The following is a 25,637-nucleotide window of genomic DNA, read 5'->3' on the forward strand; positions in this document are numbered from 1 at the left end:
GCTTTGGCTGTGATGTCATGCAACTAAGAAACCTAAATTGGCCAGAAATTTGAAAGTGTCCCTTACAAACTGGTAAGCTTCATCTACACCTCAGAATACAGTGGATAATATTGTAAATACACATTGTATTTATAGGTATGCATTACTACACAAGATTTTATGGTATATTTCCGTATTTGTACAATGGTTGATCAAGCGAAAAACATTGCAGGCCCAAATTGCAATATAGTTTACAAAGGGTTTCAAACACGCGGTTGTGATGGAAAAGGGCCCAACCCTTTACTATTAAAAGACACTAGTGTTAAAGACGACATACAAAAAAGCAGTACAATTACTCAGTGCCAGAAACACTCATTTGCCTCGTGCATTCTGATTGGTTAAACACTCTCTCCACTGTGAGTCAGTAATGTTGTGAAAATAGTCTTTCAACATACAGTGGAACCTCGGTTCTCGACCATAATCCGTTCCAGAAGCCTGGTCGAGAACCGATTTGGTCAATCACCTAAGATCAATTTTCCCATTAAAAGTAATGTAAAATTGTTTTAATCCGTTCCAACACCTTGAATGTTTAGCATGAATGATCAACGTGGTCAGAAAGCTAACACATGCTAATAGTACGTTCGCGTTATCGTAATCTTCCGTACGAAAGATTACGCTAACATGAACGTGTAAAAATAAAAAATGAGGTCGTTTACAAGTCATTTAGCACCACAAGTGGCTAAGCGCTTCATTTGAAAGGGGGCTCCGTTCCAACACCCTGAATGAATTTTGGGCTCAGTTCCAACACCCTGAATGTTTACCTCGAATCATAAAGTAACCCAGAATAATCGTACATTCGCGTTATCGTAATCTTCCGTACGAAAGATTACGCTAACATGAACGTGTAAAAATAAAAAAAGGATAAAGAAAAGAATTATGAATAGAATTTCTTACCCCGTTCCTCGATATCAAAAGAAAAAAAAGAGGCGCATGTGAACGTTGTTACAATGTATGTTTCACCCGGTGCTGTTAGAAGGGGGCACCAACTGTCAATGCAAACACTGAAGTTTCCGGTAAAGCTGAGTGACATACTTCAGTGTTTACATTGACAGTTGGTGCCCCCTTCAAACCGCACTGGGTGAAACACATACATTGTAACACACATGATAAAAGTTGGTCACGAGAGGTGGGGGCCATCTACACCCGTGCGCCGCTCAGCATCGCACCGTACGCACTCACACATTACCGGCGTTCGAAGACCGATTTTTTGGCCGAACAGTGAAGCAAGAATTTCTCGAAATTTTTGGTCGAGCACCGATTTGTGTGAACTGAGAAGCGTTCGAGAACCGAGGTTCCACTGTATTACTATCTTAACATTTTTTTCATACGGATATACATATTAAAGATTATTGACGCACAGGTGACATGGAGAAACTGTTAAATGAAAAATCTGTTTCTGGCACCATGTGTTAATGCCTTTTTCTTTGTCAATTGTATTACTGATGGTCTAGTGGTAAAATGTTGGGGCTAATTTTTTGTACTCTGGGTTGTGATTCCTGTCGCAAACAATGTTAGGCGATTATAATCTGCAATACTCAAGACCGATTAATCATTGCACAACTATGGTATTCTTACACTATTACACAGCAACTCAGTTTCAATTTCATGCACCCTTTTGTATGAAGAATATGACAAAATAATTTTGGGGGAGTGTGCCTTAAAGTGTGGAAAATACAGTAACTGAAGTGAGACTCTAAAATTGCATCAGTCACCTGCAGAGGCGGGCGTGAGTGTACTGGAGGAAGACACCCGTGTCCCCTTGAGCCTGCAGCATCTTGTCCCAGTCAAACTTGTAGTCTCTTTGCAGCGGCCCTTTGAAATCCTAAAACATTGATTCTGTTTTAAATATTTTATTTTGAAAAGAAAAAAAACAAGTGAACATCACACCTGAACTATCAGGGCACCGATTCCAACTTTCTGTGCCGTGTCCTCCGGATCGTCCATTTCCTTTGTCACTGCGGGACAGCAACAAGGACGTCCTTAAAATTAATTTAAATGACAAACCAGCCTCCTTACTTTTGGAATGGCTCATGTTGTGCAGCATCCTGGACTGGGCCTCATTCAGGAGGTCCTCCAGGAAGACCACCTCTCCCGTTCGGGTCTTCATGCCTCTTACGAGGCCGAACGGAACGTGCTGACACCTGAGAAGACACTTTTTTTTTAAACTTGATCATGCTAGGTAAAAAGATTCTAGTAGAATGAAAGCACGTCTGTCATTTGTGTCCTCATTTTAAGGACCATCTATGTACTTTACTATAAATCTTGCATGGAACATGTGATTAAAAGATTTTTTCTACTCTTGGGACCTATCACATTACGTCATAAGATTTAAGTTCCAAAATATTCTGCCATTTTAAAAAGGGTGGGTCATTTTTACACAAATACAACAGGAGGGTTTAACATAAAGTGTGTAGACCCACCTTGTGGTCAAATCAGAGATATTCACCTATTTAAAGCAGTTATGAGTGTCCTGGCTAACATGTAAAATTTGCAACACTTATTAAATAATAAAACTGGATGAACGGATCATCAACTTGTTCAATTATTTTCCATGTCAAACAGGCCCTAAAATACACCCATTACTCCCACTGACTGTTAAGTGTCCTTGAAACAGGCTTGGAGAGTAACTGAGTGAGTAATCAGGATACTAAAATGTTGTAATTGTATTCATCACAGTTCCAATAAAAAGCTACAATCATATTACAAAGATATCTAGTTCAAATAAAAAACTTATTACAAATCTTATTTTAAACTACATTACATAAATACACTGAAAGACAAATTGTGTACATTTCAATCACTGACATGAGAGAGACCGAGAGATTAGGTTTAAGCAGCGAAAAATCTCGCTAGTGATATGCTCTGGGACAGTTTGACATCTTTTTGCATTTTGCAGATAATTGTTCAAAATCCACTATTTCATTTCTGTATTGTTATGTTGTGAGAATAATAAACCTAGCCTAAAAAATCTGAAAATAAGTAAAGAAGGTTGTTGGAAACATTGAAAGTGAACAAAAGCTGAGTTTAATACAATATTAGGTTCTTAATGTAAATTAAACAGAGCATATCTGCCATGTGAAAAATAACATTTTATTTTTGCTTAAACTAAACTTTTTAAGCACTTTTTGTAGGACTACAAGCAATGACCTAACCTTGGATTCCTCAAATTCTTTTTCAATGTAACATTATTCATTTATGTTAAACACATTTTAAAAATGTTATTTCTATTGTTTGTCTTTTATGAGCACATTTGGTATTTGAGTAATCTTAAGTAATCCAGTTACACTACTTCACGTTACTATCAATAGTTTTCAACATGAAATCATCCACCCAACCCTTCTTTTAAAGCCCTTATGATTTTAAAATAAAATAAATATCAATTTTAGCATTAGCTGGTAATAAAATGAGCTCAGAACACTCAGTTTGAGGACCCCATTGTTAGGACTGTACCAAGATACTCTAAAATAAAATATAACTTTAAATGTATTTAATTTAATTTCCACATACCTATCGGCCCAGGAATGTCCCATGGCTCTCAAGATTTGAAACAAGTGCTGGAAATGCTGTGTTTGACCTTTATCTGTCTTGAAAAACAACAAATCACCACAAAAACATTTATTATCAAGCACTTGCGTCCAACTGATGATAAATGTTCTTACCACATAAATCATCTCGTCAAAATTGTACTTTTCTTTGCGGTCGGTGGCGGCTGCAATGTCCCTGTAACAAGAAGTCAAAGTCAACTACAATGTAAAAAGTTAATAATTATTCATCAATGGGAGCAACCTGGTGATGTACAGACTTGTGTTGTCACTCCGAAGGACAGTACAGATGTTTTTCACATCCCCATCTGTGAGGTCCACGATGCACGCCCCCTCTCTGAAATAAATGTTTTATCACCAGCCATCACCAGCATTAATACTGTTTTTTGTTGCGTGTCATACACGAGGTTGTACCATATTCGTGCATTAATTGATCGGTCTAAAAATATAGCTGACCACAATCGCAAAACATTGGATGAATGGGAATCGAACGTGGGTAACAAAATTAGAGAAGGCCGAATCCTAACCACTAGACCACCAGTGATATAGATGCCATGTAAAAACGCCTTCGACTTTTATCTTATCACACTACCAATGCTTACAGTACCAATGACAAATGTTAGAGAACGGTCTTCCTGAAATATATAAATGCAAAAAATTCATGACGGGGGAAACAACTCTTAGTTGTATCACTTGGAAGGAGATTTACAAATACATTGAACATTTTATGATTGTATCGTCTTTAAAGTTTATGTTGCCAAATGATTTTGATCATGCATAGTCAACATTTGTCACAATACTTAGGATGGAATTTGTCATTGTTACATTTGAATAAGACAACAAAATTAACATTATGGGAACATTTTTCTCTCTGGTGGTCCAGTGGTTAAGATTCAGCACGCTCTCCACAGCGACCTGAGTTCGATTCCCATTACATCCACTGCAAAGTTTGAGCTGAGAAAAAGTGTAAGTTGTACACTGTATATATTTTAATCAAACATTAAGGGTGCGCGTTACACAAAAACATATAGGGTACATTTTCAAAATGATTTTAAATGCTAGCACATACTCAGTAGTCTTCAACAAGCCTCGATCCCCCAGCTTTCGCACCACCTCCTTCACTCCCTGCTGGTGGGCCGACTCCCCCGAATAGACATCAAAGTGGACCCCTAACCTCTGAGAGCCAAAGATAATCGATATGAAGAAGATTCCTGCAACGACGCGGCGGATCGATCGTGTCATACCTCGTAAACGCGACGATACTCGTTGACAGAGATATCGCGGAACTGTTGCCATAGCGATACAGCCCCGGCCTCATTCTGCTCCAATTTGCGGAAAAAGTCCCTGGCTTCCTGAAGGATCTCATCATTTTTCCCCAACTCCTTGTTGACCTTTACATAAACCTGGAATGATTTGCAACAGGGGTGTCTCATGTAGCTTCCAATGAACACCAGAGTAGCCTGCAGACCAGTTGTGAAAATAGGTCACAATGATTTTGATGGTTGTGATTTTTTAAGAATACGAATTCTAACTGGCACGAGTAATCATTGACATGATCAGTGTCTTACACCTCATAATGCCGTTGGAGTACTGGCCGTTGGACTACTGAAATACAAAGCAATCTCCTCACGATGTCACTGAAATGTGTCATGTATCATATAATCACAAGAATTTTGAAATGACTATTTCCAATGGCCACTTTGAGAGAAAGAGAGAGACACAGAGACAGCGAGAGACAGCGAGAGACAGAGACAGACGTCTATCTATCTAAGTGTAGGCAAACTACAGCCTTGGGGCCAGATGCTAAACAGGCTTTTTAATCTGGGCAGACAAACCAAAAGTTTAAAAAACATTAAAAAAAAAAAAAAGTTTTTGGTGCCCCTCTTGTGTTCTTGTCGAATAAAATATATTTTTTACAAGAAGATTCCAGTATACTGCGCCAACAGTGATAAATGATTTCCTGTATTTGCATTGTTTCTCATAATGGAAGTAATGAGGTCGGAGCAGGAACACCATACCATCAAAGCAGTTTACCTGGCAGACAGGGCAGCTGGACATCATGGGAAGGACAGGCCTATGTCTTGGCCTCACCTGTGGAAGATCCCTTAAGCTAGGCTCAGCTTCCTGATACGAGCAACTTACAACACGTTACCCTGCCCCCAAAATCTCCACCAGTGGTTCGGCACTGAAGATTTCTGCACCCTCTGTAGTACCATCAAAGCTAGCCTTCAGCACATCCTCTTAGGCTGCAATGTCCCAAAGCCGCAACAGATGGCGACATGACACTGTTCTAAAGAAGCTTACAGAGGTGGTCGAAGCATGCAGACAAAGCAAATGGTCGGCCAGGTACACCATCAAGATACAGTTTTTGAGGGCTGTCAAGAACACCACGGGGCCCCCTGCCCATCAAACAGAAGAAGTTTCCTCTCACCCGGCAGAGAATGGATGATGATAGTCCACATGAAGAAGCAATTGCAGTTTCCTTGGGAGATCACTGTAACATCATTGCGGGCAGACATGGTACTGTGGTAGGTAGCCAGCAAGGTGGTCCTGATGGTGGAACCAATTGTCCCTTGGAAGGAGGGAAAAGAGGTGGCATAAAAAAGGCAACGGGCCAAATACGAAGATCTGGCAGCCGAGTGCCGGGAGGCGGGCTGGAAGACCACTATATGCCCAGTTGAGGTGAGGTGCACGAGTTATGTGCGCTTGTCAACCTCTCGCCTGCTCAGAGACCTGGTTTGCACTGGAGCTGGCCACTGGAGGGCAACAAAGGAGCTGCCGTAGGAGGTAGAAAAAGGCAGCTTCTGGCTGTGGCTAGAGGAACGATAGGGACTGGGGGCCATAAAAGATTACAAAGGGTATCAGTTGGGTTGGTAGGGAAAAATCCCAGCCATTGCGCCGCCACCGGGAGATGTCCTTGGGTTAAAGGGGTGAAACATCAATGACTGGTGGTACCCAGCTGATGACCCAGTTGGGCCCAAGCAATCAGGGCACACAACATCCCAAGGGCGCCAGATATGCCCGGCATTAATACCATCTGTCCTGTATTTCCAATTAATGTATTTATCAAGGTATTTATCACATAATTTCAAAAACCCCATTTGCGTTTCATTTTTTTATGCATACTATCCAATTAAGAACTGAAAAATGGGCATGTATTACTTTGCTCAAAAGTTACACGAATAATATTTGACCACTATGTCACTGTATTGTGACATACAATCTAAAAGCAAGTGCTACAAAGCACAAGGTGGAATACAAACGACAAAGACATGAAATACAAAGTAAGATGTCTGCCTCTTTCATACGCAAACCCCACTGGTCTTCTTTTTTTTCCGAACCTTTATGAAGTATTTGGGTACCCATAGCAGCAAGATGACAGACAATCATGTCAGCACCCTTTAGGTAAGGCTCATTTTATGTCAAAAACATGTTAATCTCTCAAACAGATAGTATTTTTAAAACTGCAGTCACGTGATAGTTCATGTATTTTTGCTCATTATTTTAATTAATATTTTTCAAATGTCTTTGTTTCTTTTACCACTACGTGACACAGAATGGTAGTCTCCCTTTAAAATGGGCAAAAAAGACAGAAAATAAGTGATAAAATAAATGTAAAAGTGTTTAATTTAGGGTTTCAAACAAAAAAAATGTAGTAAATAAACAAAAACATTCCCATACTTGTTTTCTTATACCGAGAACATGTTATGAAATTTAAAGATTACGAAAAATAATCTGTAAAATAATCTTTTTTTTTTTTTTTACCATTCAGGCACTAAAAATACAGATTGTCTCTTCAAATACCTGATCAATTCTACCAATATAAATTTTAAAAATTCACCTACAAATTCATATATGTAAATCACTTGGTGCCCTTCTAGAAGACATATGTTTTAAAAGTGAACCTATTTAACCCCACTTCTAATAATTAAAACCTAATAACATAGCAAGTACTATAAATATTAAATAGTTTTTTTTTAAATTTTGAATTGCATTTGAAGTTTTAGCCCTTTGCGACAATCACCAACAAAAGAGGTTAGTGAGCCTTATTAACAATGTGCTAACTGCCAATAACACTCCACTTATTGAAACATGAATATTTTGTTTGTTTGTACATGATTCAACTGTTTGTTTGTTTGTACATGATTCAAATTGAATCTTTTCTTCCGGCGCCGTCACGAATGGCAGCCACTCCAGCAGCTCCCGTGTTATTTTCGATTGTTCTCGATTGTTCTCAGCTCAGGGATGCTGCTGGAAATGTGAATTTCCCTTCGGGGATGAACAAAGTATCTATCTATCTATCTATCTATACGTCAACGCTCCGAATATGCAGTTTCACCTCAAATAAATGATGTAATGGGTTTTCTTTCAATTTCTTCTGGCTGCCAAATTGGTTGAAACCGGCTCCTAGCAAACCTGATCAAAAAGATAAGAAATTAAATAAAACTGATAAAATACAGTACAGATTTATTTTCCTTTAAAAAACAAACAAAAAAAAGTTTGTTCTCTTACCAAACTGCATTCCCCAGTCTCCAAGGTAGTTCATACGAATGACTTTGTTCCCAAGAGTTTCCTTCAAGTTGGCGATAAAATTGCCTGCAGAAAATGTCCATGTTATTCTTGTCTGTTGTTTAATATTAATATATTGATTTAACAAAGAGTAATGAACACAGCCCAAAAGATGCCAACCTGCTCTCTGCCCAGTCCATTGTTGGCTTGCCATACCATAACACATCAGTAAACATTATGGTGGTGCCTCGTTCGGCAGCGGCTACATCGGCTCGCTACAGTTTTCGACATTTTTGTCAAAATGCTCAGTCTTTGACTGAGTTTTGATGGTGGACACAGACAACTTTAAATGCAGATTAGTATGTGATCATTCAGTAATCGAGTGCCAATTGCTACGATCATACGGGAGTGTATACATAGCCTCGGGTGTTACGACAACACCCAGCGGCCTACAGAGCAAGCAAAAGCGGTGTGAGCGGAGGAGGAAGCGGGGTTGTCGGGCTGGCCTAACAGCTAGGCTAAAGGCAAAACCCTCCAGAATGCCTCTTCATCCATTCTCCTCTCAAATTGTATCTGTGTGGTGGAGGTTACAGTGCCTCCGACTAGAGCAGTATAAGGAAGGTGGGTGAGGACAGGGGAGAAAATCATCGGGACTTCTCTCCCCTCCATTTATGGACATTGGCCAGGAGCGCTGTCTATCTCAAGCCACAAACATCATTAGGGACTCCTCTCACACCCATCAGGGACTGTTCACTCAGCTAGCCACTGGAAAGAGGTACTGCAGTGTGCGGTGCAGGACTATCGGGTTTTGCAACAGCTTTGTCTCCCTAGCCATTACAGGGAGTGCAGAATTTTTAGGCAAATGAGTATTTTGACCACATCATCCTCTTTATGCATGTTGTCTTACTCCAAGCTGTATAGGCTCGAAAGCCTACTACCAATTAAGCATATCAGGTGATGTGCATCTCTGTAATGAGAAGGGGTGTGGTCTAATGACATCAACACCCTATATCAGGTGTGCATAATTATTAGGCAACTTCCTTTCCTTTGGCAAAATGGGTCAGAAGAGGGACTTGACAGGCTCTGAAAAGTCAAAAATAGTGAGATATCTTGCAGAGGGATGCAGCACTCTTAAAATTGCCAAGCTTCTGAAGCGTGATCATCGAACAATCAAGCGTTACATTCAAAATAGTCAACAGGGTCGCAAGAAGCGTGTAGAAAAACCAAGGCGCAAAATAACTGCCCGTGAACTGAGAAAAGTCAAGCGTACAGCTGCCAAGATGCCACTTGCCACCAGTTTTGCCATATTTCAGAGCTGCAACATCACTGGAGTGCCCAAAAGCACAAGGTGTGCAATACTCAGAGACATGGCCAAGGTAAGAAAGGCTGAAAAACGACCACCACTGAACAAGACACACAAGCTGAAACGTCAAGACTGGGCCAAGAAAAATCTCAAGACGGATTTTTCTAAGGTTTTATGGACTGATAAAATGAGAGTGAGTCTTGATGGGCCAGATGGATGGGCCCGTGGCTGGATCGGTAAAGGGCAGAGAGCTCCAGTCCGCCTCAGACGCCAGCAAGGTGGAGGTGGGGTACTGGTATGGGCTGGTATCATCAAAGATGAGCTTGTGGGGCCTTTTCGGGTTGAGGATGGACTCAAGCTCAACTCCCAGTCCTACTGCCAGTTTCTGGAAGACACCTTCTTCAAGCAGTGGTACAGGAAGAAGTCCGCATCCTTCAAGAAAAACATGATTTTCATGCAGGACAACGCTCCATCACACGCATCCAAGTACTCCACAGCGTGGCTGGCAAGAAAGGGTCTAAAAGAAGAAAAACTAATGACATGGCCTCCTTGTTCACCTGATCTGAACCCCATAGAGAACCTGTGGTCCCTCATCAAATGTGAGATTTACAAGGAGGGAAAACAATACACCTCTCTGAACAGTGTCTGGGAGGCTGTGGTTGCTGCTGCACGCAATGTTGATCGTGAACAGATCAAAGCACTGACAGAATCCATGGATGGCAGGCTTTTGAGTGTCCTTACAAAGAAAGGTGGCTATATTGGTCACTGATTTGTTTTTGTTTTGTTTTTGAATGTCAGAAATGTATATTTGTGAATGTTGAGCTGTTATATTGGTTTCCCTGATGAAAATAAATAATTGAAATGGGTATACATTTGTTTTTTGTTAAGTTGCCTAATAATTATGCACAGTAATAGTCACCTGCACACACAGATATCCTCCTAAAATAGCTAAAACTAAAAAAGCCCCACTCCAACTTCCAAAATATTCAGCTTTGATATTAATGAGACTTTTGGGTTCATTAAGAACATGGTTGTTGTTCAATAATAAAATTAATCCTCAAAAATACAACTTGCCTAATAATTCTGCACTCCCTGTAGACTTAAATGGTCAATCGCACATATAGCAAAGCCTACCCAGCTGCTTTCATACATCTGTTTTTAAATTGTTTTAATTAAAAATATATTTTTTTTTATAACTTATTTTTTATTCTATTGTTACTATTTAGTAAAGTTGCTGCCCACTTTGCACATCTGTTCAGCTGCTCCTCTTGCACTTTTGCACAGTATCCTTTTTCAGAGACTCCAACGTTTACTAGTCACTTATTTTAACTTCATATGTATTCTTAATACATTATGGGCGTACTACAAAAACTGTTGTTGTTTTTTTTGCTAAATGGAACTGTGAAACAAATACTACAGAACGAAACTGAAAATATATACCTTGTGACCTATTTGGGTTTTTTCATTGTTCCTGCTAAATTTTATTGCATTTTCAATTTCACTATTGTTACGACAAACTAATCGCTCTTCATTGCATTCTATGAGTAAATTAGGCCAGTTTTTCTAAGCACTACATTGTAATAACTATTTGCCTATTTATCCTGATAGTATTTAGTCGTTTTCCTCTTTAAAAAGGTCTTTATTGCACGTTTTACCCTGGAGTGTGTTTGCGTAAACAATCCGTGCCTCGACGCATGTTCAACTTCTGGGGTTTGGACCAAGTATTTGGACAAAGAAAAAATAAGTTGAAGAGAGTAATTCAGTTGAGGACTGTTATTACAAATAAAAATTAATCAGTATACTCTCGGGAGATAAAGAGAAGGTCTTACTCATAAAAGGCATCGAAAATCGGCTCTGTACCTGTTTTATAGGAAAGGGGCATTGATTTCATAAAATGGAAATTAAACTTACTAGGATTGAATTTTACTAACAAAGTTAGGAGGTCACATGTTCACAAACAGACCTTTGTTAAGACTGAACCCAGCTGGGTGTTCAAAGTTGTATGATAGGAGTTTGGCAGATTCAAGAGCACTGGGAAACATTAGTGGGAAAGTACCGACAGACAGTAAATACTTCATTCAAATATGTTGATATAATGAAATGAAATGATCTGCATTTATATAGCGCTTTTCAAGTCAATGACTTCCCAAAGCGCTTTACAATGTGCTCCACATTTCCCAATAGCGGCCTTGCAGCCATGTAAGGCGCTAACCTGCTTATTGGGGGTATTAGGGGTTCAGTGTCTTACCCAAGGACACTTCGACATGTAACACGGACAAGCCGGGATTCGAACTGGGATCCCTTGATCCCAAGACGAGCGCTCTACCTCCTGAGCCACTGCCGCCCCATATGCATAAGGTGCATTTATAACAACTAAAGGAGTTGTGTTTTTTCAAAGTAAAGCTGTGCTGATTAAATAACACAACTGATATAGCTGGACAACTTATGTGATAGTGACAACATACTCAGTGACACATTTTAATAATCTAACAAGGGTCTAATTTTGTTGCATACAATGTTTAACAAAGTTGATATGAATGATGATAAAGACAATTCAATAATATATTTAACAAAAACATACCTATAATTGTAGATCGTAAGTGTCCTGCATGAAACTTTTTGGCGATATTCGGTGAGCTAAAAAATGAATAAAAAAATTACATGCTAGCTTTCGAGAATCTTTGTACATGTTGCATTGAAAAACACACCTGTATTCTACTAAGGTGGTTCCCTTTTTTAGAGAATTTAAAAGATGACTTTGGAGCTTGATTTCACCGTTGTGCTCAGTTCCGAATGTTTCTAAAATTTTCTTTAAAAAAAAAACAAAAAAACAGTAAGATAATGAGCTACAAAAATAATAACAGGGCTCATTTAGTTTAGGACACTAACATGGAGTTCAAACCCTAGCTCTCACACAGTTTCAAACCGTGACCCTAGCTCAATACCCTATTTTGGGACCCTACATTCAGTTAGGAACCCTAATATGGAGCTCAAACTCCAGTTGCAAACCCTAAACCTACAACTAACCCAAGCTATAATAATAATAATAATAATTTCCTTGTATTGTCATTCTGTGTAACAATGTACACAGAACGAAATGTCGATTGCACCTGACCCGTTGTAGCGAGCCGATGCAGCCGCAGCCAACAGAGGGCGCCGCCGACCACTTTTTAAGTCTTAGGAATGACTCGGCCGGGGCGCGAACCACCGACCTCCCAGTCTCAAAGCGGGCGCCTTACCATCTAGGCTACTGAGCTGGTATAACACTAGCGCCCAACCTTATTTCGGAACCCTAAAATTGGTTTGAAACCCTGACTTACAGCCCAAACCCTAGCTTCTAAACCAAGACCTACACCTAACCCTAGCCGTAACCCCTTGTCAAACTGTAACCCTAGCGCTATACCCATTTTGGGACCATACAATCAGTTTAGAACCCTAATATGAAACTCAAACCCTAGCTTCCTAACCCCGTTAAAAATAGTAACCCTGGCCTTATACCTACTTTGGAACCCTTCATTCAGTTTAGAACCCTAACATGGGTTTCAAACCGTAACCCTAGCCTTATGTCCATTTTGGAACCCTACATTTAGTTTACAACCCTAAAATGGAGCTCAAACCCTAGCTCCTAACCACTTTTAAACCATAATCTCAGATCCATATTTATTTTGGAACCCTAACATGGGTTTCAAACCTTAACCCTAGCTCTTTATCCATTTTGGAGCCCTACATTCAGTTTACAACGCTAAAAATTGAGCTAGAACCATAGCTCCTAACATGTTTTAAACCATAAGCCCAGCTCTATACCTATTTTGGAACCCTACATTCAGTTTAAAACCCAAAATATGGAGCTCAAACCCTAACTCCTAGCCCTATCCCTGTTTCAAAGTGTAACTCTAGCTCCAAACGTATTTTGGAACCCTACATTTAGTTTAGAACCCCAATATGGACCTCAAGGTAGTTCCTAACGCTAAACACCTAACTCGCTGTAACACTGGCCCAAATCATATTTCCGACCCTGAATTCAGTTTAATACCCTAATAAGGAGCCTAAATCCTTATTTGGTAACGATTAAAATTAGGTTATGTGTTCAAATAAGGTTTTAAAACTAAGAAACATGGCAAGAATTTCCAGCATTTAAAAGAACTTCATATAAAGTTTAATCACTTTTCAAACTTTGGAAACACAAAATTGAAATTCAATCATGTTCACGGGTTTCAAGCACCCTGAAATAATTTTATATCACACACCTGCGCAAAAAGTTTGCGGTGAATTTTGAAGTTGATGACAGCATTTCCAGTTGTGATTTCTTCTAGCACGCTGTCTGGCTTTAGCTGAAAAGATATAAGGGAATACTTAGCTCATATGTAATACAAAATGACTTGTTTTTATATTTAAGTAATTTTACCTGATTTGCCAAATTTTCGGTCTGTGTTTGGATGTCTTCACCCGCTGGTAGAACGCCATTAGTGCGTAAAATGTCAATCGAAAGTCTTATGTCGGGTGTTTTCCTGTGTGGGAAAAAACGGATGGATGAATACACTCTATATGCATCGGGATTAAAGGTCATGTAGTGGTTTTTTTTTTCTTTCTTAAACGTAACTGCTTATTGAATATCGGGACGACCGACAGCGCCGGAAGAAAGACGTCCTCAGTTTGCTGCAACGTCTTCCCCAGCTTTGGAAAAAGTTTATAGAAATACATTTAGTTTAAAAGTGTTTAAAAGGGAAAACAACTTCTGGTTAGCTCCCGTGTGTCCTAGTTAGCGTGACAGTGTCACCTTTTCCCCATTACCTTCGCCGCAATTGTTCGTCCGAAAAAAACAGCCATATTCCTGCAATCTGCAATATATTCAGAGTTTAGAAATATAAATAAATACGCATTTAAAACAAAACGATTCAATTTATGTACGCACGATGCTTTCCATGAGACTATTACTTCCTGTTAAGCAGATATTTCCGGTATCTCGTCGAATCACAGGCCGCGTTCCAATGACTTCACCAAGGGTAAACGCAGAGTCCGATATTACTATAACTGTCAACCTCCACGGCTCCATGCCCTTACAAAATACAAAATAATCTTACACCATATTTTTTTCCAAACGTGTTTATTTATGTAGTTTAACATGTTATATTGTACATGTGTTTCGTTATATCATATATATTGTTAATTAACATTTTGTTGTGAGGTACTGAGTTGCTCGACTGAATGAGGTTTATTATAAAAAAAAGTTTAACAATTAAGTAGCTTGGAAGTTCACTGTAGAAGGAAAACATACATGCAAATGTCACCGCGGTGTACCTGTCCCACCAAAGATCCACATTCACGCTGGACTGGATGATGAGGTTTTTATCACAGTTGCTGCAAATGAATGAGTCACACGTGGTAAGCTTCTCTGCTGGCTTTGATCTCGTTGGCAGCACGCCGTTAGACTGCCCTAAACATATCAAAAAGCTTTCTTTTCAGTTTACATAAAATACATATTAGGATATCAACCATCACAATACATATTTACATCCATTTTAACAAGATACTTTTAACAAAAGATCGTATAGTGGTTTTTTTAACGTTTACAATGAATTCAACATATTTTTCTTTAAACTGAATTTTAACCAACATCATCCTTTTTGTTTATGAGAAAATAGAAATAATAACAATAACGAGTATAAAAACGGGTACAATTTACCTGCAAATGAATGAGTCACAACACGTGGTAAGCTTCTCTGCTGGCTTTGATCTCTATAAGGGGAATTAGCATTTTAGCACAACATGCAACGTACGGCCAAACTAACATAAAAGGCGACAGAAACAAAACGAAAATAAATTCAAACAGCTTGACAACATCAATCACATTACTGTACATGTTGAGAGATTTGTCGGCTGTGGTTTTAATGTTTAAAATTAACTTTTCGCGGACCACCAAAAGATCATGTCTTACCTTTAGCAGCACTCTGTTAGACTGCCAACAACTCCAACCTTCCTGTCGCAAAGTCTAAAGCCAAACCAAACCTTACCCCATACCAGCAGGTGGCACTGTGGGACTCATCATTGCAGGATATTTACCAAAAACTATACATATTGCAGCAGGAATTTCAATAAAACAAGTTATTATTACACCCGTTACACATATATAATTAAGTAGAATAATACATTTTCTTATTGAAATTATTAATTCATTTTCTGTATTAAATCATTTGTATAATAGCAGTGTCATAATAGAGTGTCATGGCGGACTCCGTAAACATAATCCCAGAGACAACGAACGTGAAGGAAAAGAAGCTTGCTCCGAAGAAGGGCGGTACATCACTTGTTTGGACCTTTTTTGGTTTTGACAAATCGGACGTGGAATAGAAGAAAACACCCGTTGCAAAATTTACTTTTGCGTAGTCGCTAGGTCCAGAGGAAAAACAAGTAATTTGTACCAGGACCTTAAAAATGATCACGGCATGTAAACAAGATTACAAGTAAAAGACAGAAGGTGCATCAAGTGGACTGTGAGGTAAACAAACCTCCAACAAAAAAGCATTTGCGATCTCCACGCCGTACCCAAAAAGTTTGCAGAGGCACGATGAAATAACCTATGCTGTGAGTCTAGCTAAAATGTCCAATAGTGTCCAACCCCAAAACTGCATTATCGATTAGAGCAGGGGTGTCAAACTCATTTTAGCTCGGGGGCCACACGATGGAAAAAACATTCTGTCGGGGGCCGGACTAGTACATTAAAAACAAAGAAAAAGAGTGATAAGAAATAAGAAAAAGAGGGAGGGAAAAGGAGAGAGGGCGGGACAAAGAAGGGTGAGAGAGTGAGAAACAAAAGAGGTAAAAAGTCGTGAGACAGGGGGAAAAGAAAGAGAGAGGAAGAAAGAAATCCAAAGAAAAATAGAAATACAGGAGAGAAAAGAGACAAGAAAGCACGAAGGGTAGAAAGAGAGAAAGAGAAAAGAGAGAAAATGAAGTTAGAGCCAAAGAAGTTAAAAAGACACAGAGAGAGAGAGAAAGAGAGAGAGAAAGTGATAGAGAAAGAGAGAGAGTAAGAGAGAGAGAAAAAGAGAGAAAGAGAAGTAGAGAGCGAGAGAGCACGAGAATGCGAGCGAGAGACCGAGAGCAAGAGTGAGCCAGAGAGAGAGCGGGAGAGAGAGCGAGAGAGAAATACAAGTACAGCATCTTTGTTTGAGGCACCTGGCTTTGGCAACATCAAGTTGACATATTTCAACCTGCAGCTCGTTTTTCTCTTGCACTTCTCTGAGTGTTGTCTCGCGGGCCGGATTCGATCCCTTAGCGGGCCTGATCTGGCCCGCGGGCCGCCTGTTTGACACCTGTGGATTAGAGGTACCACTTTCTTTTTGCTATTATAAAAATTGTCTCTGCGCTTTTAAAACTCGAACAGTAATAATTGTTATTGGCCAAAACTCCATTACATACTACAAAATCTTGAAAAAAAAAACAGTGCTTTGTGGTTTCACAACCGCACTACGTTCAAACTTCTGACTTCGGACTGACGACCACACGACTCTACTGAGGATAAGTGGAGCAGATAATGGAGGAATGCATGATCTTGTACATGCATTTATCAAAACCTCCATCCATTATCTGCACCGATTATCCTCAGGAGGGTTGCGGGCCGCTGGAGCCCATCCAAGCTGTCTTGGACAGTGGTCAACTGTCAGTGGCAGGGGACACAGACAAGACAACTCACTCACCCATTCACACATAGGAAAATTTTTGACCAAAAAACCATGTTTTGGGGATGTGTGAGGAGTCCCGTGCAAGCAAGAGAACATGCAAACTCCGCACAGAAAGGTCGGCAACTGGATTTGAACCCATGACCTCAGTTCTGTGCGGCAGATGCGCTAACCACTCATCTGCCGTGTCACCTATATCAAAACACTTTTTTCGATTTTGAGTACTTTGCTAATATATTTATGGACGTGAATACGTGTATATATTTTGACAAATCTCTCCCCATATAGGTGATGGGTAAAATGACAACAATTTGATACATCTTCAGTTTAAGAAGTATTTTTCATTACAATTTACCACTTGGAAACGCTACCTTGATTTTTTTTTTTGCATAGCCCATAATTGATGTTAACTTTGCACGAATACACATTTCATAGCGCCCCATTTATGAAGCAAACGCCTGTCCCGTAGGGGGTGATGACATTTCATAGGACGATGCCAGACAAACCAATGCCAGCTGCAGTCAATCACAGAGGAAGAAGCAAAGCCAACCAGAGAGCAATGTCAGCAAAATTTTAAAGCAGACTTCTTGAGAAACGTAGCAACTTTTTCAAGCACTTCACGCAAAAATGCAAGCACTTTCCAAGCTTTGTTTGAGGCACCTGGCTTTGGCAACATCAAGTTGACATATTTCAACCTGCAGCTCGTTTTTCTCTTGCACTTCTCTGAGTGTTGTCTCGCGGGCCGGATTCGATCCCTTAGCGGGCCTGATCTGGCCCGCGGGCCGCCTGTTTGACACCTGTGGATTAGAGGTACCACTTTCTTTTTGCTATTATAAAAATTGTCTCTGCGCTTTTAAAACTCGAACAGTAATAATTGTTATTGGCCAAAACTCCATTACATACTACAAAATCTTGAAAAAAAAAACAGTGCTTTGTGGTTTCACAACCGCACTACGTTCAAACTTCTGACTTCGGACTGACGACCACACGACTCTACTGAGGATAAGTGGAGCAGATAATGGAGGAATGCATGATCTTGTACATGCATTTATCAAAACCTCCATCCATTATCTGCACCGATTATCCTCAGGAGGGTTGCGGGCCGCTGGAGCCCATCCAAGCTGTCTTGGACAGTGGTCAACTGTCAGTGGCAGGGGACACAGACAAGACAACTCACTCACCCATTCACACATAGGAAAATTTTTGACCAAAAAACCATGTTTTGGGGATGTGTGAGGAGTCCCGTGCAAGCAAGAGAACATGCAAACTCCGCACAGAAAGGTCGGCAACTGGATTTGAACCCATGACCTCAGTTCTGTGCGGCAGATGCGCTAACCACTCATCTGCCGTGTCACCTATATCAAAACACTTTTTTCGATTTTGAGTACTTTGCTAATATATTTATGGACGTGAATACGTGTATATATTTTGACAAATCTCTCCCCATATAGGTGATGGGTAAAATGACAACAATTTGATACATCTTCAGTTTAAGAAGTATTTTTCATTACAATTTACCACTTGGAAACGCTACCTTGATTTTTTTTTTTGCATAGCCCATAATTGATGTTAACTTTGCACGAATACACATTTCATAGCGCCCCGTTTATGAAGCAAACGCCTGTCCCGTAGGGGGTGATGACATTTCATAGGACGATGCCAGACAAACCAATGCCAGCTGCAGTCAATCACAGAGGAAGAAGCAAAGCCAACCAGAGAGCAATGTCAGCAAAATTTTAAAGCAGACTTCTTGAGAAACGTAGCAACTTTTTCAAGCACTTCACGCAAAAATGCAAGCACTTTCCAAGCCTTGAAAACACAGTATAATTAAGCATTTAAGGATTTCAAGCACCTGTACCCTAAGATAGCAGAATGTTGCTTAAAGGCTTATACTATCAACCTCCGCCACCGGAGGATAATCTCATTGTACATCAATTAGAGGTTTTCAATGCGACTAATAAAATTTTTTAAACTGTTGTATGGTAAAGGCAGTTGAGGTTTCATAGTTTTGTGTGAGCTGCGGTGTATGAGCAAAATTTCTTGAAGTACAGCAGATACATTAGAACAGGGGTGTCAAACTTTAGCTAGGGGTCACATGCTAAGAAAAAAAAACACATGGGGGTTGGATAAGTATATATATATGAGTGAGGGAAAGAAAGAGCGAGAGAACAAATGAGACTGTAAGAAAGATGGAGAAGTAAAGAGAAACTGGGAGAAATAGAGAGCACATGAATGAGAAAGGGAGAAACAAGAGGAAGAGAACGAGAGATGGAAAAAGTGAGGCAGAGATAAATAAGAGAAAAATAAGATACAAAAGAGAAACATACAAAGAGAAAAATAGTGAGCGTGAGAATGAAAGAGGGAATAAGTGAGAAAGAGCGAAAAAAAGACAAATGGAAAAGAGAGCAAGAAGTAAAGTGAGAAAAAAGACAGTGAAAGAGAATTAATTAGAAGGGAGAAGAGGGAAATGAAAACAAGAAAAATCAAGAGAAATACAGCTCGTTTCTTCAGTGGCGACATCAAGTGGACATGTTTAAAACTGCAGCTCATATCTCTCGCACTTCGTTGTCTAGTGTGCTGGATTAAAACCCTTGCCCACCTGTGAACTAGGTCAAAAATGTAGGCCATTTTCCTGACCAATGAAAACAGTAACATTAACCCACACTGGCAGTTTAACAGTAACTGTGTTCTCTCCAGTCTTACTACTATATCACATTTTGTGGAAACAGCTTTATTATGTTTATTTTTTACCTTCCTACAGACTCAATATTAGGGTGGTCCAAATAAATGCTTGACCCAAAACAAAAATTGACAGCTAAAACAAACAAGTCTTAAGGCTCCTTTTAACAGCATTGAATTCCTTTTTCAAAATGTATTAACAAAATTTACATCGGTGAAATAAAAGACAGGAGAGCTTTATGGTGCTACTGGGCTTCTAGGACAAACGCACCAAGAACAAAAAAAAAGGGAGGGTGGGGGTGGGGGGTGGAGAGGGGGTCAACAAGAGTAGGAGTCCTTCCCAGTTGCAACATAGAAAACGTGACCAGGACTTCAAGTTCACATGATGGATAAATAGGAGACCTGGGACAAAGTCCAAGACCACTTGAGTTCCTGCAAGTTCCTCCATATCGTCTCAAGATACGTCTAAAAAGAAAAGAGGGCACAACATCACCTAAATGTCTTCAGCGTTCCCCCAGGATTTTCCCGTTCAAATAGAGGACGTTTTAATACTTTTTCAAGATCACATCCAATGAAATGTAAGACCAATGTGTAGCATTGGTCCAATTTAAGACCAATCATTATCTAGATACTTTATATATAACACGCTACATTGGGTACTAACGCGTCACATTGGGTATTTTTGTATTGTATTCTTTTTGCTTTATTATTGTTTTGTTCTTCAGCGCAAGGATGCTGCTGGAAGTGTGAATTTCCCTGCGGGGATGAATAAAGTATCCATCTATCTATCAATGTGGCACCTAGAGGTTCAGATGCTACCTCTCAGATAGGACGCACTGTGTTAAATATGGCGAAATTACATCTGTGGTGTTCCGCAGGGTTCAGTACTTGGCCCCCTTCTTTTCAGCATTTACATGCTTCCATTAGGTGATATTATTCGCAGGTATAATATTAGTTTCCATTGCTACGCAAATGACACTCAACTATATCTTCTGTTGGAGGAATCTGCCACACTTAATTGTGGAAATTTGGAGGCTTGCCTATCTGAGATAAAAGAGTGGATGTCACTGAACTTCTTGCACCTTAACTCTAAAAAGACCGAAATGTTAGTTATTAGTCCATCTAGTTGCTGTGACTTGTTCTCAAAAACTACTGTGAACATTGACAAATTTTATATCACCCAGAGGGACTCATTTAAAAACTTAGTGTCATATTTGACCCAGATCTTTCCTTTCAAACACATGTGAAGAATATTACAAGAACAGCTTTCTTCCATCTTCAACATTGCTAAAATTCGTCCTATGCTGTCTCCGTCGGATGCGGGGATTATAATTCATGCGTTTGTTACTTTCCGTCTTGATTACTGTAATGCACTACCCTCCGGTCTCCCAAAGTCCAAAATCAAGAGCATTCAGCTAGTACAAAATGCTGCAGCGAGGCTTTTAACTAAGACAAGAAAGTTTGATCACATTACCTCGATTTTAGCTAAACTGCATTGGCTCTGTTAGTTTAAGATGTGATTTTAAGGTTCTCTTGGTATTATACAAAATGATGCATGGACTTGCTCCCTCATATCTTTCAGATTTAATTTCCCCCTATGTTCCGGTCCGGAGCCTTCGTTCTGAAAACGCTGGTCTACTAGTGATCCCAAGAGCCAAGAAGAGTTCCCCAGATTCGAGAGCGTTCTCCATCCGGGCACCGGTGCTGGTGAATGCTCTCCTCGCCACGCCGTTGCGCCGAAGGAGGCTAGGGAGTATCTAACCTAAGTCAAAAGGAGTACAATTTGATTCTTTTGAATGATATTGATGGCTCCAAAGCTAGTGCATTGTCTATTGGTGGCAGAAGCCGCTGAATCAGTCCCATGAATGCCAGTCTTCAGTAGACACTGCCGACATTATCATTCATATTTCATGTGTTTTTCAGAGGTTCTGTATCTAAGTTGGTTCAAATTAAATGGTATTTTCTTTGGTATTCTATAGGTTATTTATAACACCTGCAGAGTTAATACTTTTTCAAATAAAGCTTTGTTATATTTTTTTCAGGAATCTGTTGCGTATTTTTACTTTAGATCTGTTCAGTGTGAAAAAAATCTAAAATGTTTTGTAATTTTAATTTTTTTGCAAATATTTAATGTATATCGAGCAAACTGGTAACAAAACTGTCCAGACATATATAAGTAAGAACATCCAATGAATGCCCACATGGAACCATGTAGTGTTGGAAAAATATGTTAATCTAGCATATGACATTTTTGTACAGATTTAAATGCTTTTTCCTAATGCCAAACATTGAATTCAGATACTCACAACTAGCAGGTTGTTCCCCAAACCTCCGCATGAGCTGATCATGCGTGAACTTGACAAATGCGTCGTATTGCTCTGTGAGGAAATGAAAAATCAAGTGAAGAAACTCAAAAAGGGCAACATTTTAATTTCAGTCCATCGAACCTGCTAATTTAGCAGTCAGGATCTCGTCATACTCCTCTCGGATTTTGTCCTCGCGCTCCTTGAGTAGCCTTTCGCATATCATCCCCACTTGACGAAGGGAAAATAAAGGCTGCTCCTTCCGGGTGGGCGAGGAGGCGCCTGAGTTTGAACCGGTACCGAGAGGAAATCACACAGGGTTCAACAACTCATTGATTTATCAGTGTTTTAGCAAGAAGATGGTATAATCCAATTATATTTGTTTTGAATAAAAAAATAAAACATTCTATAACATTGCAAGGAACCTTATGCATGGTTCCCCCAGGACTTATGTAAGAATTTTTAAGACGTTTTCAAGACCACATCCAATAAAATTTAAGACCAATCTCCCACCTATTCTGGGATTCAGACGCGGGTGAAAGGCACTAAGTTGTGCTATCGTATCCGGAAATGCCTTTGTAACTAGAGGCAGTTCAGGTAATTCGTTACCTGAATCTTTTGTATGTAGACATTGGTAAGTAGAGGTACCACTGAATATGAACACTGTTGGATGGCATTGGTCCTTATGTGTCCCAATTAAAAAAAATATAAGCGATACAGGATGTTAGCCCGCAGATATCCCTTAGTGATGATATCAGCACCGATGTCTCAGTCCTATCCAAACTATAATTATCCTTTGTTGCAGCCCTAAAAAGACTTATATTGGATTATAAAGAGATACCCTCATAAATAAATGGGAGAACTTTATTTTGAAAAGGTCAACTGTATTTAACACAAATTATTTTGTCTTTTTTATCTATCTACATGGTAGAAAACCAAAGAGAATTTACAGTAATGCTGCAGTGTGTCCTTTTATCTCTTTTATCCAGAAGTGTTTGTTTGGAGTTGATAGTTGAAAGAGTAATAGATGACCGTGCACTTGTGGTCGTTTTATTAAATACCTGTAGTAGTATAATAATAGCACCAGATTAAAACATTAGGGACTCTAAAAATGGAACTTGTTTATTTTGTCGATGGTTGTTTAGACATTTTACTTTTCTACTGAGAGTGTTCTTTCTTGATTATTATAAATAAAATCATATCAGTGAATGGGTTTAAGAAGAGTGGTTCACAGAGCCTCATGCCAACACACAATCTATTTTTTTTACAGAAACCCTGTGGTAGAGGCCTCGGCCAATTTATATCAATATTGTTGAGTGGTACCCTGGGTAATCTGGAACCTCTAACACTAGGTGCTTCCAAACAAGGTAACATCAGATATTCTTATATTTTCAATCATGGTTATCTGAGCTAAGTGCACACCTGATATTGAAGATCCTCCAGGGATGTTATGCAGATCTAGAGGTGAGAATCCGTCGACTTGCTGGAAACAAGTGTCCAGGTTTCGTCGTTTAAGGCGCTTGTACTCTTGTTTGATGTTTTGCAGGATTTGCCCTGTGACGGAACACGCTCGCGTCAACACAACAAAAAAATAGTGACAAGTACATAATTTTTAACTCGATGCAACAAGTTATTGCGAACTAACACATAACTGATAGTTACTTTGGGACACTTAGTATCAAAAACGTCTAATTATGCAGCAATTGGGAGTTAACCTGTGGTGAGTCTGGACGACACTTGTCCAAACGGCGAAGGCTCCAGGCGGAGGTACTTCTGCGGGGAGGAGACGGGGGACCGGACCGGGGCGCACCTCCTCCTCTTAGGGGAAGCCTGGTTCAGCAACGGCTCGAAATCCAAGGTCCGCTTCAGAGTAGCCCCGCAAGCCATTTCGAAGTCTCAAAAAGACACTAGCGGATTTCCGTTTGGTGGAGACGCGGCTGCTAGCAATTGATAACCGGCTACAAGACGGTAGCTACTTCGTGGAAACGAAAACACCAGTTCCTGGTCTCTCGTTTGAATTCGTAAGCCGATGGTACACGATTTCTGTTGACAAAGGTGTTTTGAACCAAAGCAGATGAATTGATGCGTAGTGGCTATGAAAAATCGTCAGATGAAAGCAGATTTTCCACATAAAATGACGTAAAGGCGACGATTGACACGGTGGTCCGCCCGGGTAAGAATCGATTTGAGTTAAGCGAGGGTGCGCATGCGCAAATGGGCGCAGCAACGTAGGGAGTTGTAGTTTTTTTTTTAGAGATAGTTCTTTGATTTGATAACTACATTTCCCACCATTCCCCATGGCAGTTTTTTTAAATAGTGTAGTTGTTTGGCAACAAATCCAACCCGGCGGATGAATTCATGGCAGGGCAATTTTATTTCATGTAGTAATAACTGTATGACTGTAAATGTAAAATAGAAATATTTCCGTTTGAAATCATACTTTTTTGACATTTTGTTTTTGTCATTGTCCATTTTCCCCTATCCATTATCCATTATCAGTCAAATCATGATTCTCCTCACAGCCAACAGGCCGAGACACTTGATCCTAGCCAAGAGGCTAAGCCAAGATCCTAGCCAAAAGGCCAAGACGCGATCAGTGCGAATGCACCGTTCCAGTACTTCATTTTTTCATGTGGCTAATTATTTATTATATATTTGATGGTGTAACACAAACATATTTATGAGCTAATAAATTTATGGTTACTATTTTTTTTTAAATATGGCTCATATTTTCAGGGATGCTGCTGGAAATGTGAATTTCCCTTAGGGGATGAATAAAGTATCTATCTATCTATCTATCTATCTATCTATCTATCTATCTATCTATCTATCTATCTATCTATCTATCTATCTATCTATCTATCTATCTATCTATCTATCTATCTATCTATCTATCTATCTATTTTGTCATTTATTTTAGAATCATCTTTCGTAAAATTAGAAAGTACACTAATATTGAGAAAAAATAATTGCCATTTGTCTTATCAGAGAGTTCTCATTTTACTGGATAATTTTAAACAATTATCTCCATGTGTTTTAGCATTTTAAGTAGTATATGTAATATAATAATACTTTGCAGCCCCAGTCTATAATATCTGACCACTGGAAGGCACTGTTACATAATTTGAACAAAAAACTGTGCCACAGCAAAACGACAAACATGGCAGCGGCCTAAAGTGTAGAAGTATATACTAAAAGAAATGCAACTTTCTCAACCTATGATTTTTTTTAACAGCAATAAACATTGTTATGATAGTTCAGGTATTTTTGCCTGGCTTTCAAATCACCCTTTTTTTTGCTTAATTAAATAGTTTTTGTACTACTAGGAGGCACTAATTATTACGCATTGTCTCTTTAAAATACAATTATTAATTATAACAAAATAAATACTCAAGGCAAATGCCAATTTAATTAAAAAACACCCTTTTGGCAGATAATTTTCCGATTTCAATAACTTATCCTTCTTACCAGCTCAGTAGCCTAGATGGTAATGTGCCCGCTTTGAGACTGGGAGGTCGCTGGTTCGCGCCTCGACCGAGACATACCTAATTGGTATAATGGCGGCGCCCTTTGTTGGCTGCGG

General features: G+C 39.5%; 2 protein-coding genes across 3 annotated transcripts in view; both read right to left on the reverse strand.

Moving 5' to 3' along the window:
• The window catches only part of rars2 (arginyl-tRNA synthetase 2, mitochondrial), a 17,938-nt gene extending 3,480 nt beyond the window's left edge, over nucleotides 1–14,458 (reverse strand). The window contains exons 1-17 of one of the 2 annotated variants that reach the window (XM_088324418.1): nucleotides 14,306–14,458; nucleotides 14,185–14,231; nucleotides 13,994–14,067; nucleotides 13,799–13,901; nucleotides 13,641–13,724; nucleotides 12,102–12,202; nucleotides 11,975–12,030; nucleotides 8,094–8,177; nucleotides 7,921–7,997; nucleotides 4,826–4,984; nucleotides 4,651–4,757; nucleotides 3,826–3,918; nucleotides 3,699–3,759; nucleotides 3,547–3,623; nucleotides 2,056–2,180; nucleotides 1,927–1,994; nucleotides 1,752–1,861 (exon numbers count right to left, since the gene is read on the reverse strand). In XM_088324418.1, coding sequence (XP_088180544.1) covers nucleotides 1,752–1,861; nucleotides 1,927–1,994; nucleotides 2,056–2,180; nucleotides 3,547–3,623; nucleotides 3,699–3,759; nucleotides 3,826–3,918; nucleotides 4,651–4,757; nucleotides 4,826–4,984; nucleotides 7,921–7,997; nucleotides 8,094–8,177; nucleotides 11,975–12,030; nucleotides 12,102–12,202; nucleotides 13,641–13,724; nucleotides 13,799–13,901; nucleotides 13,994–14,067; nucleotides 14,185–14,220 — 1,415 coding nt within the window. In that variant the 5' untranslated portion in view covers nucleotides 14,221–14,231; nucleotides 14,306–14,458. Of the gene's footprint in view, nucleotides 1–1,751; nucleotides 1,862–1,926; nucleotides 1,995–2,055; nucleotides 2,181–3,546; nucleotides 3,624–3,698; nucleotides 3,760–3,825; nucleotides 3,919–4,650; nucleotides 4,758–4,825; nucleotides 4,985–7,920; nucleotides 7,998–8,093; nucleotides 8,178–11,974; nucleotides 12,031–12,101; nucleotides 12,203–13,640; nucleotides 13,725–13,798; nucleotides 13,902–13,993; nucleotides 14,068–14,184 lie in introns of both variants that reach the window. The other variant, XM_088324419.1, reaches the window with a different exon arrangement.
• A 5,324-nt stretch (nucleotides 14,459–19,782) lies between these two features.
• akirin2 (akirin 2) lies at nucleotides 19,783–24,259 on the reverse strand. The gene is made up of 5 exons (XM_088324920.1): nucleotides 23,770–24,259; nucleotides 23,477–23,608; nucleotides 22,199–22,336; nucleotides 22,058–22,129; nucleotides 19,783–20,216 (listed from the first exon to the last, which is right to left on the reverse strand). Exons 1-5 carry the CDS (start codon nucleotides 23,939–23,941, stop codon nucleotides 20,206–20,208), a joined length of 525 nt encoding a protein of 174 aa, XP_088181046.1. The 5' UTR covers nucleotides 23,942–24,259; the 3' UTR covers nucleotides 19,783–20,205.
• Between the last annotated feature and the right edge of the window lie 1,378 nt (nucleotides 24,260–25,637).

This window comes from Urocampus carinirostris, chromosome 20, assembly GCF_059441175.1.
Source record: "Urocampus carinirostris isolate Australia breed hairy pipefish chromosome 20, RoL_Ucar_1.0, whole genome shotgun sequence".
NCBI lineage: Eukaryota > Metazoa > Chordata > Actinopteri > Syngnathiformes > Syngnathidae > Urocampus > Urocampus carinirostris.

Coding starts and splice junctions, on each gene's coding strand:
- akirin2 (XM_088324920.1), bottom strand. CDS start 23,941: ATGGCTTGCGGGGCTACTCTGAAGCGGACCTTGGATTTCGAGCCGTTG. Junction 23,609..23,769: donor GTCGTCCAGACTCACCACAG/GTTAACTCCCAA, acceptor GTTCCGTCACAG/GGCAAATCCTGCAAAACATC. Junction 22,337..23,476: donor TGGAGGATCTTCAATATCAG/GTGTGCACTTAG, acceptor GTTCAAACTCAG/GCGCCTCCTCGCCCACCCGG.